The sequence below is a fragment of the Ambystoma mexicanum genome, chromosome 7q (genome assembly GCF_040938575.1).
Source record: "Ambystoma mexicanum isolate Mex_15411 chromosome 7q, UKY_AmexF1_1, whole genome shotgun sequence".
Taxonomy (NCBI): Eukaryota; Metazoa; Chordata; class Amphibia; order Caudata; family Ambystomatidae; genus Ambystoma; species Ambystoma mexicanum.
In genome coordinates, this window is record NC_090941.1 from 329,053,177 (window position 1) to 329,069,068 (window position 15,892).

The 15,892-nt window shown below is 51.1% G+C and overlaps 1 protein-coding gene across 3 annotated transcripts in view; it reads right to left on the reverse strand.

The window, feature by feature from the left end:
• The window catches only part of BORA (BORA aurora kinase A activator), a 911,814-nt gene that overhangs the window by 97,148 nt on the left and 798,774 nt on the right, over positions 1 to 15,892 (reverse strand). For all 3 annotated transcript variants that reach the window (XM_069639407.1, XM_069639408.1, XM_069639410.1), the window contains one exon: positions 8,281 to 8,449. In XM_069639407.1, the coding sequence (XP_069495508.1) occupies positions 8,281 to 8,449 (169 nt within the window). The remainder of the gene's footprint in view (positions 1 to 8,280; positions 8,450 to 15,892) is intronic.

Consider the following 15,892-nt stretch of genomic DNA (forward strand, 5'->3'; position numbering starts at 1 on the left):
GCTCAACCGGCTCTGTGATACTTTGGGTATCACCGATCAGGCCCTGGCCTGGCTGACCTCCTTCCTCTCTGACTGACCATTCCCAGGTCCAACTTGGGTCCTTCCCCTCTCCTCTATCTCACTCTCTACCTGTGGTGTATCCCAGGGGTCTAATCCTTCTCCCTGAATTTTCAGCCAATACCATAGCTGCACTCTGCTCCAACTTTCAGTGCTATGCGGATGACACTCAGCTGGCTTTCAGGCTCCCCTCAGCCACCTCTTCACCCTCTCTTTTCCCAGCATGTCCGTCTGCAATCCAGGAGTGGTGTGTCGCCAATGAGCTCTGCCTTAATGCCAGTAAGACGTACATCCTCATCGGCTCACCACCACCTTCCGTTCCTGTTCATCTCTGGCCGCCCACTCTGGACCCTCTTCTTGTCCCACCTGTGAGGCAAAGAACCTCTGGGTCATCTTCGACTCCACACCCTCCTCACATCTCTGACGTCTCTAAGAAGTCAAACTACCAACAGCACCTCCTCAGAGGTATGCTTCCTTTCCTCACCTTCCCCCAGAAGATCATTGTCTCCAGAGCTCTGGTTCTCTCTAGGCTGGATTACTGCAACATCCTATTTCTAAATCTACCTGCCTACTATCCGTCCTCTACAACTCATCCAGAACAGGACTGCAAGACTTGTCCTTGGGCTCAAGCCCAGGGATCGCATCTCTCCAGCCCTGAAATCTCTCCATTGGCTCCCAGTGGTGGCAAGGCTCAAGTTCAAGACGCTCTGCATTGTCGGCAAGGCTTTCTGGGGCTTGGGACCACAATACCTTCAACTCTCACTTTGGAAATATCTTCCAACTCTAGCTCTTCGCTCCGCCAACTCCTTGAGGGTCAGTCGCTTCTCCAAGCAATGAGTTGGGGACAGATTTCTTTCTTTGGCTGGCACCTTCCTCTGGAACAGCCTCCCTGCCTCTCTGAAACTTTGAGCAGAACCATCTCTGGTTCCGGCAGCACCTCAAGACATTCCTCTTTGCTCCTGCCTTCTCTCTTGCTCTCCCCTGCTGATCTCCTGTACCCTCAGAACTCGGGCATAGGTCCCTGCCTGTCCAGTTGCACACCGCACTGCCTCCTGGCATCCCTTGCACTTGTGGTCTGTATCTGTAACCCTAAAGTCCCCTTCCTGCACTTATTAGAGACATATTGTTTGTACTTTTCACACTCATACTTGCCACCTCTTGGCTGTACTACTTGTATTGATTCCATGACCTGCACTTGCCAAACCCCCCCCCCCCCCCCGGCACTTCCCACTCCCCTGCACATCTCAATGTCACTAGGTCTAGTAAAATGGTTGTTTTTTTGTTCTCCCTCTGTTCTACCCCTCTCTTGCCTCGTCGCTCCTTGAAACACTTGTGTATAGGCATGTTATGAATGCCAAATCATAATGGCCCATACCTCCTCTAAGCTGAGGGATGTGCTGCTCTTGACAAGCCACCAAGGGATCCGCAGACACCTGCGCTGAAACTCCAGGGTATGTCCTTGGGAGAGAGGGTCCAGCACCCATCTGTCGGTGGTGATCTTTTCTCACTTGCTGACGAAACTCGTCAGCCGGCCTCCCACCAGGGTGCTGGGTGGGGGCCCGACGTTCGAGTCGTTTCAGTCTTGCTTTGGCGCCAGCATCCTGCCCTGCGGGCGACGCTGTCCTCTGCCACTGTAGGCCTGGGAACGGCCACTGTAGGCTTCCTGAGCCGTGAATCTGGAAGGCTGACGGTACGATGAAGAGAAACCTTTTTAAGACCTGCTAGACTTTCCTCTGGAGGAGCGAAAATAAGAGTGGTGCTGCTGGAGGGTGCCCAGGGAACAGGCTGTCTATCTGCCTTGATGGCCTGTAGGAACTCGTCGACTACCTTCCCAAAAAGGTTATCTCCGCCAAAAGGCATGCCCAGTACCTCCACTTGGACCTCCTGGCGGAAATTCGTGGCCTTCATCCAGCCTTGGCGACAAAGGCAGACACTGTTACGCTCACCTGGCTCCCACAGGGGCGTCAGTCGGACCCGGACTGCTACAGCCTCCACCCACGTGATGCGTAGTGCAGCGATGACTGACCGGATCTGCCCTCCTAATCTTGTCTGCTTGACCCGTAGAAATATTCTCCTGCAAGTGGAGGGATGGATCTAGCCACTTGTGGATTCAAGTGATAGCACCCCCACTGTCCTCCCCACTAATCACCTCTGAAGTGCCCTCTCAGCAATCTCACCTTATATTCTTGAAGGATGAGCCCTCCATCCTGCGAAGTACGTAGGGGCGCGTTGATGACCAGTTACTTCACTGGCCTGAAGATATTGGAAGAGTTGTAGACGAATCCTGACTCCAAAAGGTCCTGGCGAAGAACCGTAAATATATAGTTCGTAAGAGTTCCAAATGTCTGGAATTCACTCCTGTCCAATTCCTCTTTTTATCTTGCAGCCTTGACCCAATAAGAAGATTGACAGCTGGAATTGCTCCGGTAAAGGTCTGTTACACCCAACACTGTCCGGTAAATAATGGCAAGGGTTAAACTTGCTGCTTTCTCCTTTTCTTACAGGTGTGGCATAAGAAGATGTGGCGTGCTCATGAATAATACCTCCGGCGGTAAAATCAGTTAAGCATATGGCGGCTAAAGAGATTGTCTCTGTCTGTTCTCTCTGCTCACCTTGTTGTTTCTTGTCTCCCTTAGGTGCCGGGATTCGGCGATGTAAAGATGGAGACAGGGCCGGATCGAAGAGATGCTGCGTGGAACGGTGAGTATGGCGCGGCACTGCTGCTGGCGATGCGACTCGTTTTAAAACAAAGTCTTTCCTCTGGTTTGAAGATGCGATGAATCCGGGATCAGGTAAGGAATCAGGTAATACTCTTGTTCTAACCTTTGCTTCTTTCCTTCTTTCTAGGTATTCCAGGTTTGAGGCGGGCGTGGCAGAAGGCTGGATGCTGCTGCTGGCACAGTGAACGTAACGCTGCTGGATGCAGAATAACGCAAAGCGTGTGCTGCTTTTCGGGCGTGGTTTAAATAGCCCCCAAAGTAGTCCCAGGTAGGTGTTCCTCCCCGACCACACCAGAGTAACAAAATAGTCCCTAAGGTAAAGTAGTCCCTTCCAGGCCTCACATGGGGTTGGATCTCTTGCACCATGGTCTGAACAGGTAAGTGTGCACCTATGAGCCTGGCGCCATAGGCGCCAGGACTGAACCCAGAAAGCCCCTAGCAGGGGTTGCTGGGTTTTCTCAAGGCAACATGATGCCTGCTCCCGGGGCTGATGAAAGCCCGGGGGTATGCATCATGACACACTGTTCGCCATCTGCCAGAACCCTGTGTCAGCAATGTCCAGCACCACTGTGGTGGTGTGATCCGACGCTACCTCCCCTTCCTGGAAGAGAGCGATTGCCTCCATCTTGTCGTCGGGGAGGAACTCCGAAATCGGCCCAGCCTGTACCTGGATAGGATCGCCAGTGCGTTGGCCGCCTTGGTGGTGGATGCCACAGTGTAAATCACCTTCCTTCCCATGGCGTCCATCTTCTTCCCCTCGCTGTACGGAGCGACTGAAGACGAGGACAGGTAGCCTGCTGTAACCACCAAATCCGGCAATGGTTCCAATCCCAGGCACTTGGGTGTGGATTCCGGCACCCTGTACTACTTCTCCAGCCTATCCAGTTTTCCCGGAGGCGTGCATGGGTTCTTCAAGAGTGCTAGGCCCTCCTCCCACACGCCATCCAGAAGGGTCACCGCCATAATTGTCTTCGTCTTGGCTTTGCACCTCGGTTACAAGAAACTCTCCTTCCTGGGTTCTTCGGGCAGAAGCTGGAATAGCTCGGAGGCTCTGGCGATCATGGAATGGAATGACCCCACCTCGTCCGGTGGGGACAACCTAGGCCAGTGGTCTTCAAAATTCTTTGGCCAGGGCCCCCCTGAGCAAAATTTGGGCAGGTCGGGACCCCCCAGAAATGCCAAATGGACAGTATATATTGCGCGCCGTCACCTGCTCCCATCAAAGTCGCTGGGCTCCCTCATCCCACTCCTACCCAGTCGCTGGTCTCTCCCCACCCCATCACACACCCAGGGCTCTCCCCACTCTGCTCCCATCACTATCCCATGGTTCCCGCCCATTGTGCTCCCACCATAGTCCCTCGGTTCCCCCATCCCGTTCCCAACACAGTCTGAGGGCCAGTGGCGGCTGGTGAATCTTTTTTAAGTGGAGGGGCATTAAGGGGAGGTTCGGGGGGTTTCCCCCTGTGAATTTTTTTTTAAATAATAGGTTAAAATGTTGCATTGTAGAGCATACTTTTAACAAAAAATGGGTAAATAGCCAAACAGTTTGCAATTGTTGCTGGGAGTCCAGGGGGCAGGCATTGATATTTTATTTCTATCGCGCTCGTACACAAGTGTTTCAGAGCGTGACAAGGCAAGGGAGGGGAACAGAGGAGAATAAAACAGCGATCTTACTAGGCCCAGTGACATTGAGAACGCGCAAGTGTGAGGGGAAAAGTGCATGGAAGGGGGGAGAAGTGGAAAGTGCGAAGCAGAGGAGAAACAGATAAATAACAATAAATAAATAATAAAGGCAACAAACAGTGGTAGTGCAGCCAGCAATTTGCAAGTGCTACGTTTAAGGCAGCAGACAGGGTAGGTCTGATAAGTGCAGGAAGAAAGATGGTTCTCCTCAAGTTTTAGAGTGGCAGGGCGCTGTTCCAGAGGGAGGCCCCAGCCGAAGACGGAGATCTACCCCCAGCTCGTTTCTTTGATAAACGACTGACCCTGAGGGAGTTGGAGGTAGAGGAGTGAAGAGCTCGAGAGGGGAGGTATTTGCGGAGGAATAGCTGAAGGTATTTTGGACCCAGGCCCCAGAAAGCCTTGTGGACAAGGCAGAGGGTTTTGAATGATAGATGTCCGGTAAAAAGATACCATCCCTGTCCCCTGGGCCCCACTGGTCCTAACACAATGAACATGATTATGTGTATATGCAAGGCGCTGCACATTCATACAGCAATCACTATCATTCACATGAGCATCCATCACCATACACTCACTCATAACGCATCCATACACATGTTTAAATAAAAACAATGAACATAAACGTACCTTCTGCATTGGCCTGTGTGTGGGTGCTGAAACGGCCTGCTCCAGCTGCTCTGTCCGTATGTGCGAGGAGGCGCAGGAGCTCCCCCTCGGACATACAGACATGCAGTGCCCCAGCCAGCATTTCCAATGAGCTATGCAATGCTGGCGAAGCAAAACGCCCCAGCACTTGCATGGCTCAGTGAGCATGTGCGGCTGGGGAACTAAACTGAACTGTCAAAGGGAAACAGTGTTTCCCTTTGACAGTTCAGCCAGCCCAGGAGCACTCCATTAGCTGGATAAAGCAGCTGAGGGAGTGCTCACTGTTTCACTGGGCTGGCTCCTTAGCTCCTCCATAATGGGTGAGGGGCCACTGGGTGGGCGCCTCTTGCCATTATGGATGAGCCGCCAGGCTCGGACAGGCCTATAGGGCAATGTCTGTACCAAAAATGTAAAATGGGCTTCATAACTACTCTGGCGGTAGCTGTGCCGGTAAAACCGGCACGGCTGCCACTGGAGTTGCATCCGGGTCTGGCACCCGCGAATGGGCAATTACTAGGTCATGCCGAGTTAGGCGGACATGATAATTGCCCTTTCGAAGGTGCCGGTAGATCCCCATTCCCATTTGAGCCCCATATGGCTCAAATGGGAATGGGGAGCTCGGATGCACCGGCACCGTTAATAATGGTGCTGGTGCATCCGACGAGCTGAGGTCAGACCTGGCGGGGGCTGTCAAGCACCCACGAGCACAACTCTTACTATGGCGGAACGGTAGCAATGGTGCCGGTAGCTTACCAGCACCGTTGTTACTGGTCCGCCATAGTAGTAATGAGGCCCAGTCTGTGACTAAAGGAATGAATATCCATTTACAACTGTGGGCCACTTTTTCATTGTTGCCTGAGACAGTTTCATGCTTCAGCCCGCCCATGTGGGCCACCCCTGCCCATTTCTTCCAATCTAAAAAAAAAAAAAAAAAAAAAAAATCTTTTTTCATGCTGAGCTCTCAGGGCCCCCCTGGGATGCACCCGCGGACCCCTAGGGGGTCGCGACCCACAGTTTGAATACCACTGACCTAGGCTGCGGATACCCCGCAGCGCCAATATCGTAGTCTGTCGTATCCATCCCCATACCCATGTCTGGGTCTGCTGGAGAAGAGGGGGCCCGACATGGTTGTGGAGGATGAAATGGGGACATTGGATGACACTTTCTTCTTCGCTGGCGGCTAATCAGGGTGTGGGGGGCCATAGGAACAGGGCCCTGTGGCATCCTCTTCTGGATCTCTGACATCAAGGGGTGGAGGGTCGACAGGATGTCCAGAGGCAAAACCGTTGGCTGGGCTGGCGTGATCAGAACACTAAATCCCATGCCGTCGTCGTCCTCCTCCTCCTCTTCCATGTCCTCATGGACCGTGTGTAAGGACTCCAGTTCCTAGTCATCCGTGGACAAAACCTCCATGGTTGGGCCACAGCCTGGGACTGATTCTGGGCCTCCTTGCTCCACCCTATTTTCCACCCCGAGGGCAGGAACCGGGTTCTGAGACTGTGCCCCCTTCTCTGGTGTGCCAGCAGACTTTGCCAAAGCCACTGCAGCGGTTTCGTGCCTCGGGGCAGGGATATCTTCTGCACTGCGGGTGCTACCTTCACAGGGTGAGCCCCCTTAACCTTCGTGAGAGCAGTCCCCATCTATCGTAAACTAAGTCGTATCCTGTGCCGATTGCGTCTTTGTGGGCAGTTCGGCCTTCTCCCTCTGCAGCTTCGTGGGCTCCTCCCGCAGTATAGCAGGGATCGAGTTCCTTTTTGAGGAGCTCGATTGCCAGCTGGTAATGGAGGCAGAGGGTGAGGTTGATCGTGCCCTGTACACCGTGGGACCCACTTTGCAGCAACCCCAGTGGACCCGGACTTGCGGTTCTTTGTCTGGTCTTGGGCGCCCACAGATAAGGCACCCTTAAAGGACTTAGAAGACCGCTCCTCAGACAAGCCAGTCCTGGGAGAGGCATGACCCTGCATGGAGCACGGGGCAGAGGCCTTGGCATTACGCCACAAGGCAAGTCTACAGTGCCTATCCTTTGTCGTCTTCTTGGAGAAACCGAGGCATATCTCGCATTTTCCTTCCTTTTTGGATTTGGATGCAGGCACTAGAGGCATTGCCGTGCTCGTCTTCAACAAACATTCCGTAGCCTAAACTTGGTGCAGGACCTGATGAGGGATCTTCCTTCTGCTCAGCATTGGTCGGAGGGCGCAAAGTAGGCCTGATGGCCATCTGATAACTTGACTTTCTTCGCCCTTGAGTGGTGTCGAAATTCACCAACAACGGATCCCCGCTGTCTGCAGATGAAGAGTGCACACAGACTCTTTCAGAACAAAAATAAAACCTTTTTCAGGCAAAAACACAAAAAAACGTAGAAGTAGCTCGCAGAGCAAACTCTAGGACTCCCAACACTGAAGCGTGTGGTAAAAATGCTGCCAGGGGAGGAGCTTAGGGAGAGGACAGTCATAGGATGGGGGCAGTATGACCCAGAGGACAGTGATTGATTTAACAGAGAAATACAGTTTATAAGTGAAACTGAAACAGTTTTTCTTTTACCAAGGATTCCCAGCCTGACAGAGAATATTCATGAGCATGTGAATCCATGCCAGACCCCATGCTGGAGAACAAAATGTTATTTGTAAACTTGGCTTTCATATGTGTAGATAGTGGTTATAATTCTTAGGGAATAAGTACTGTTTTATTGATCTTACGCGTTTCTATTTTTACCATATCTAGCTGTGCTTGCAGATCTCTCGGATGCACTTTGCATAAAGAGTACATTTGCAGTATTATACTGCTTGGACCTTCCTTTGTGTGCTAGTTTGAGTGTAATCGCTGCTTTAAGACTAGCTCTCACACCTCCCGAGTGACGCCAGCCTCCTCGGTCACAGTTCCCACTGGAGTCAGGAATATCTCATCAGAAATCCTGGTTTAACTCTACTGAGGGCTTCTGAAGATCAGCCTGTAGAGAACTTCTAGAGACTCACCCTAACAATTTCATTGGGAGGATACAACATATACTTAATGCAATTAAGCATTTTTGGGTATTTAACATGTTTTCCGTGCCTAGACTCAAAGTCAGAAGTGCTAGTAGTGGCATGATTTTCACTTAGACCCGAGTCTAGAAAATGTTTGTACATCATCGTCACCATCACATTTTCAGCAAGTATATGACCCAACAGCTACATACCGTTTTTGTTAACTCTGTAGAATGGCAGTTCGTTGCCAGACTTCCATGCTGAAACATTGTGTGCAGTTTGGCTACATGACCTACATGCTGTTGATTTAAGGGAGAGTGGAATGTTGTCTAGTGATTGCATCTCCAACAGTTGATTATTGCCATCAAAAGTAGGAAGTTCCTATAAAAAAATAAATAAAGTCATTAGATTTGTTTTACTTTCTTTAATGTCAACTCTCAAGAAGCCTTTTTAATTACTTTGATCAGTAGCGATAACTAACCACACAGATCAAATGGCTAGCAGTTCTTATTGCAGCACAGTGAAAGAGTACAGAAAACACAAATCACTTTCTTCAGTAATGTTTTTTTGAGACATTCACGCTTTACCAAAGAGATTCCTCACCTTATAAAAACTGTAGATGCACACGAGGTTCCTAAGGCTTAAGCGGAAAAGGTGTTGGTAAGATATTCAGATTTATGATAAATCTTCCTTACCTGTGTCAACACCAGAAAATTTAGCTTGGACTTGGTAGGAATCCTATCCCCTCTCTCACCTAGTCTTTTACTCTTTATGGGTGACCTGTTTATGTCTCTCCATAGTGTCTTGTTGGAGTTATAGTTTCCTATAACTTTTGGGCTTAGGCTGGGTTGCCCCTTTGAGCTCCCCTGTTAATTTCTCTTTCATGTACTTGGGTGAACTATTGTTCCCAAGTACTAAAGAGGGATTTTCATCCCCCTTTACTTTTTATATAGTGAGCCAATACACCCCATCGTATGTGAAGTGCTGGGGGGTTACATGCTTACTTACCTGTAGCATTTTTCTTACAATGGCAAGTTTACTTGAATGGCTGGTGGCAGTGGTTTTACCTTAATGACGTTTACTTTTATTACTCGCAGGATGTTAAATCAGCCTCAGTAATGTCAAAAATGGTAGGCTCCTTTTTTCGCCATTTCTTGTTTGCTTGTAGTTTCTGAAAGTCCTCCCCTACAATTCTAGGTGGGAACGACCACCGTAGAAGCTTTTGTCTTCAGCTGGAATCCTTTGTATTTCCTACCCAGGCTCCAGCGTGTCTGGGAAGGCAGGAATCGAGGGTGGGGGGACTTTCTCCAAAACACTGCTGCCCTTTGTCGTCAACCTTGCCTGAAAAGAACCCTATCTCAATGGGGGGCTGGCTGTCCTTATTGGGCAGCCAGACCGCCCCTTTCTGTAAACTGCAGGGAGAGATTGCAGAAGCTGTACTGTAAGTTCCTGATAAATACTCCGAACCTGGAAGCTGCTGACAAGTCAACCACTGGAGCTGAAATCAAAGAGGAAAATTAAGAAAAGTCGGCTGCATCGATTTCCAGAGACCGGAGAGCCTTCTGTGTAACTGGAGCCTGCTGTAACCCTTCCTTCCAATTGACCTGGGGGGTACAGAACGCAACAGCTCCTACCCAGAGGCTGGTGGGATCCACTGGTTTCAAGAAGACCTGCATTTTGAGCCATTCCACAACGTGCTGCGACCTTTTTGAGCTGCAGTACCCCCAATACCCTGGGACCTCGAGCCATTGTGCAGTGCATGGTGTTGCAAAGTCTGAATCCATCCGAAACTTTGGTGGCCTCCTCCTGGCTCTCCAGAGACACGATTCGAATCCCTGAAGTCCAATCACCAGAGTGCAGTACCGAGCAGGTGAAGAGAATCAGACCAGCAATATTAGTTCATCTGGCTGCTGTAAAAAGGCACCAAATCCACACAGCCATGAGAATACATGAAGTATATGTTGCTGGAGGCATCCGCTGATGACTGCTGTCGCAAGTTCCCATCCAGTGTCCAGTTCTTTCGTCTCTAAACCAAGAATCGAGAGACTGGGTCCTGTGCTGCTGGATCCTGAAGGCATCCACTCTAAAGCTCTTAACTCCTAAGGTACAGTGTGGGCTTGGGTAATACTTACCTTACATCTGATGTGCATCCTGTGAGGCTGAGTGGGTGATTTGTGTTGTTGGGAGTTTGCCCATACCACTTGCACAGGCCTATTGCTGGAACACACATAGGGAGCCACCTCAGAAGTCCTTGAACACTAACTTTGAAAGTGAATACTTATTTGTTTAAAGAAGATCTCCTATGGAACTTTGACTTTCCTGCAACTGAACCATATCTCAACCTTCTTACACCATGCACCTAGACCACTAGGGTGCCGCTTCTGCCTGTGAGCGAACTTACGCAAAAGGCTAGGGAAGGACTGGATAAGAAAATGATTCTGTCTTGAACAGTATAACAAGAATTATTGTCGTAACTGTATCTCTGTGAAAGAAGTAGGTACAAAGTGTCCTTAAGTTATACTTACCTTTGAGTTGCATTGTGCCCCCTAAAATGTATATAAGTAAGTTACTTTGAATGGTGTTTCACCCCTTCTGAAAAGCAATACGACTTGGTACGGTTTTAACATTTCTTCACTGAATCAGTGTAAAAGCTTACCAAATAGAGTTTACCTACCTTGAATAACATGGTATTCTTCTTAAAGTGTAATGGGGGTTTGCTTTCCCTGGTTCACTCCGTGCATTCCAAAATAGTTACTGTGTGTTCATACTTGTCATTGAGTAGCTTAAGGCCCCTGCAGAAAGTATATGAGTTGTTTTACTAGCTCTGACCAGAGTTCTAAAAAGTAATGTTGCAAGGTGTATACTTGTAACTGGGTTGGTTTATTATGCAAGTTCATAACTGAGTATCACTGCATGATTGACAGGGTCTACTATCCTTGAAATACTGATTTTATTCAAAACTTATATCTAACCTGGTCTTATTCCCCAAGAATATTATATTACTATCCTGAATGTATAACCTTAGGTTTGACTCACCTTGACTTGATTCATGCTCTTCTAAATAGGGTTATACCTTTGTTTGCATACCACAGGTATTGAATTTGTTTTTATCATTGTGTGCATATGATGTGCTAGTACTTACTTATCCCACGATTTATCTGGGCCTACTTGTATTTAAATAAACCATTTATTTTTACAATACATAGTTTTTCATTGTTTCTTAGGACCATATGTATGCTACAATTTCTTTGTACCAATGTACAGCTCTCTCTCCCGCCTAAGATAAGCCTGGTTGCTCTGTCCATGCTACCACATTCTCAGTTGGGACAGCCTTATACTAAGAGTAGAGCTTATGTACAGCCTGAGATGTACGGTTTTATGAAGCCCTTGGTTGGACTTTAGAAAAAAACTGTCCTAACACAAGGCTCTGAAAGTGACGTCTGAAGTGTTTACGTTTAGCTGGCCCATAACACAGCTCTATCCAATTTGTAGCTGCTCCATAGAGACCAAAGTAACAGTAGAACACTCTTTAACAGACAATGAAACTATGCAGATGGTTAAAGGAGCAATACACACACAGCAGGACACACTACTTAATTCTCGCCAACAAAAAAACGGATCTCAACTGCGCCACCAATACAAATACGGTAGAGCGACCACCTCATACTATCCACAAGACATTCATTTATTTTCAAAAATTGATTAGCATAGTTTGCTAATTAAAATGTTCTTGATTAGCAAACACACCCCTTTGATCAGAAATGTTGTACTATTATTTTTAATGTCATCAGAAGTTATTCGGATCCAAAACATCAAATGAGCATCAATACAATACAGCATTTTTTTGTACCGCTGAAGGAACAAGTTACTTACCTGTAACTGTTGTTCTCCAGCATGGGTCTGGCATGGATTCACATGCTCATGAATATTCCCCGTCGTCAGGCTGGGAATCCTCGGTAAAGAAAAAAACAGTATCAGTTTCGTTTCTGATCTGTCTTTCGTAGTAATAACCAATCACTGGTCTCTGCGTCATACTGACCACAGCCAATGACTGCCCTCTACCTAAGCACCGCCTCTGGCAGCCATCTTCAGATTTGGAAGCACGTGAAGTGGCAGTATGACCAAGTGAAGAGCCGTAGAGGGGTAGGCGGGAGGGTTCGCATGTGAATCCATGCCAGACCCATGCTGGAGAACAACAGTTACAGGTAAGTAACTTGTTCCTTCTCCAGCATGGGGTCTGGCATGGATTCACATGCTCATGAATAAAGAATACATAGCAGTACACATGCACAACCACGGGAGGTGGCAAAGGCTCAACATTAAGCATTACATCAAACTCAACATTAAGCATCTTACCTCCTCACCAGGCTCACCTCAGGCGAACAGGTTGCGCAGCACTGCTTGGCCGACCCTGGACTCCTCCCTGGAATCCCGATCGACGCAGTAGAATTTCGTGAAGGTGTGCGTCGACCTCCACGTAGCAGCCCTGCATATGTCCAGCAGGGGCACCCCAGACAGGAACGCCGTGGTAGCTGCGATCGCTCTGGTGGAATGGGCTCTCGGACGGCCAGACAGCGGTCGGTTTGCCAACCGATGACAGTACATGATACAGCCGGAGAGCCATCTGGAAATGGAAGCCTTCGAGAGAGCCTTCCCCTGATTGACAGGTCCAAAGTTCACAAAGAGTTGTGACGTCTTCCGAAAACACTTAGTGCGGTCCACGTTGAACTTCAGCGCTCTAGCCACATCCAGCGAGTGCAAAGTCCTCTCAGCCGGCGACGAAGGCGACGGGAAGAACACAGGCAACACCAAGGGTTCGTTGAGATGGAAGTCCGACGGTACCTTGGGCATGAAGGAGGGGTGCGTCCTGAGCACTACCCTCGTGTCGTGAAAAGTCAAGTACGGGGCCTTGCAGGAAAGGGCCTGGATCCCTCCCACCCGTCGTGCGGAGGTGATGGCCACAAGAAACGCTGTTTTCCACGACAGAAACTTCAACGGGGCCGAGTGCAGAGGCTCGAACGGAGGTCCCATGAGCTTGGTCAGCACCACGTTGAGCTCCCACGCCGGGGCCGGCGCCTTCAACGGCGGGAACGATCTGAACAGTCCCTTCATGAACTCTTTCACCAGACGATGAGACCACAGGGACGTCCGGCCCGTGGTTCTGGTGTATCGGGAGATCGCAGCAAGATGAATCTTGATGGACGCGTGTGCCAGTCCAGCTTTGGCCAGCATCAGCAGGTAAGGCAGTACCTGGGGAGCCGTAATCCGTAGAGGGTTAATTTTCTGTGTGTGGCACCAGACAGAGAACCTCTTCCATTTGTGTCCGTAGCATTTAAGAGTCGAGGACGCCCTGGCCTTTGCAAGAACCTCTCTGCAGTCGGCCGGTATGTCGTATCCTCCAAACTCTAGCGCTGCAGGAGCCAGGCCTGCAAGTTCAGCGATTTCGGGTCGTGGTGGAGGATGGCGCCTCCTTCCCTGGAGAGTAGATCCGCGTCCACCGGCAGCTTGATTGGAGGGGACGCTGACAAGTCCAGAAGGTCTGGGAACCATATCTGCCTCGGCCACGCAGGTGCGACGAGGATCATCCTGCACCGTGACCTCTTGAGCTGGTTGACGAGCCGGATTAGCAGTGGCAAAGGAGGGAACGCGTAGAGGAACAGGCCCTCCTAGGGGAATGAGAAAGCATCGCTCATGCTCCTCGCCTGGGGAAACCTGCTGGCGAACCTCCGGCACTTGGAGTTCGTCGTCGTCGCGAACAGGTCGATCTGGGGTGTGCCCCACCGTCAGAAGAGGCGATCCACTAGATCCTGCCATAGTTCCCACTCGTGGCACGAGCGCAGCTCCCTGCTGAGTGAGTCGGCGATGGTGTTTTTTATCCCTGCCAGATGAAACGGCACCAGAAACATCCTTTGGGCGACTGCCCAATAACAGGTCCTGCGCCTCCTTGGACAGTGCTGGGGACCTGGTTCCGCCCTGTTTCCTGATGTAAAACATGGTGGTGGTGTTGTCGGTGAAGATCCTCACCACCTTGACCTTGAGGGACGGAAGGAAGGACCTGAGGGCCCAGAACACCGCACGGAGCTCCAGGACGTTGATATGGAGGGACTTCTCCGTCGGGAGCCAGAGGCCTCTCGCATGCAGATTTTCGGTGTGCGCTCCCCACCCTTCCAGGGAGGCATCCGTGGTCACTGTCTCCTGGTGGTCTGGGGTCTGGAAGTCCATGCCCGCCGTCAGATGTGCGCGGGTGCCCCACCACCGGACCGCTCGGCGGAAACTCTCGTCGAGTGTGATCCTATCCTCGAAGCCGCCCGTCGTTTGGATCCAGCGCGCGTCCAGGAACTCCTGCAATGGGCGCATCCGGAGCCTGCACATGGGAATGAGGTAGATGCAAGAGGACATCATTCCGAGGAGGGACTTGATGGACCTCACCGTGGCCGCCTCGGAAACCAACATCCGCTGTACCTTGCCCAGGATGGACCTGGTCCTTTCCTCCGACGGGGAGGCCAGAAGGGACACTGTGTCGAGCTTCGCTCCCAGAAACAGTGCGTTTTGCGCGGGTACCAGGTGGGACTTGGCGTAGTTCACGGAGAATCCCAGGTCCGTGAGAAGTTGGACGGTCCTTGCCGTGTGGTCCACGGCGAGCTCCCTCTTCTTGGCTCGGATGAGCCAGTCGTCCAGGTAGGGGTAGACGTGGATCCCCTCGCGGCGCAGCTGCGCCGCCACCGGTGCAAGGCACTTGGTAAATACCCTGGGTGCCGACCATAGTCCGAAGGGTAGGGCTTTGAACTGGTAGTGACACCCTTGGACCACAAACCTGAGGAATTTTCGGTGCCCCTTTAGGATGGGAATATGGAAGTAGGCATCTTCCAAATCCAACGACGACAGGAAGTCTCCATCCTCCAGCTGACCCAGGACGTGCTGGAGGGTGACCATCCGGAACTTCTGCGCCTTGATGAACTTGTTCAGACGTCGCAGGTCTAGGATAGGGCGCCATCCTCCCGTCTTCTTCTTCACGAGGAAGTATCTTGAGTAAACTCCGGAGCCCCGAAGCCTCTTTGGGACGAGTTCGATGGCGCCCTTCCTGAGCAACCCCTTTACCTCCAGGAGAAGCTGAGGGACGTGAAGCTCTCTCCTGGCCACGGGGGGACGCGCGGGCACCTTCTTTGAAACTCGAGCGCGTGGCCCCGGGCCAAGGCGTCCAGCACCCAACGGTCGGTGAAGATGGACTGCCACACGCTGCGGAAGCTCGCCAGCCGGCCTCCCACCGGGGTGCTTCGGTGGGGGCCCGACCCCACGGCCGGTTCAATCCTGTTTCGACGAGGCTTCGCCGCCTTGACCTCCTTGGCGACGACGGCGGGGTCCTCCAGACTTGCCTCGTCCTCTGTAGGCCTCCTGAGACGACGAGGGGGCCGCTTGACGGTAGGTAGAGAAACCGCCGCCGGAACCTTTGGAGGCACCCTTGCCTCCGCTGCTCCGAAAGGGCGTCCGTCGTTGATGTAGAACCCCAAGGGCCCGGGCCGTCTCAGTGTCCGCTTTAATGGCCTGAAGGGAATCGTCCACTGTTTTCCCAAACAGGTTGTTCCCATCGAACGGCATGTCCAGGACTCTGGTCTGTACGTCTTGACGGAAGTCCGTAGCCTTGAGCCATCCACGCCGCCTAAGGCACACGCCGTTGCCCAACTGGCGAAATCCAGTGTCGGCGATGTCCGTCGCAATAGTGATGGCGTGGTCCGACGCCACCTCACCTTCCTGTAGGATCTCTAGGGCATCCGCCGTCTTGTCGTCCGGTAGGAAGTCCAGCAGGGGAGCCAGTTTGTACCATAG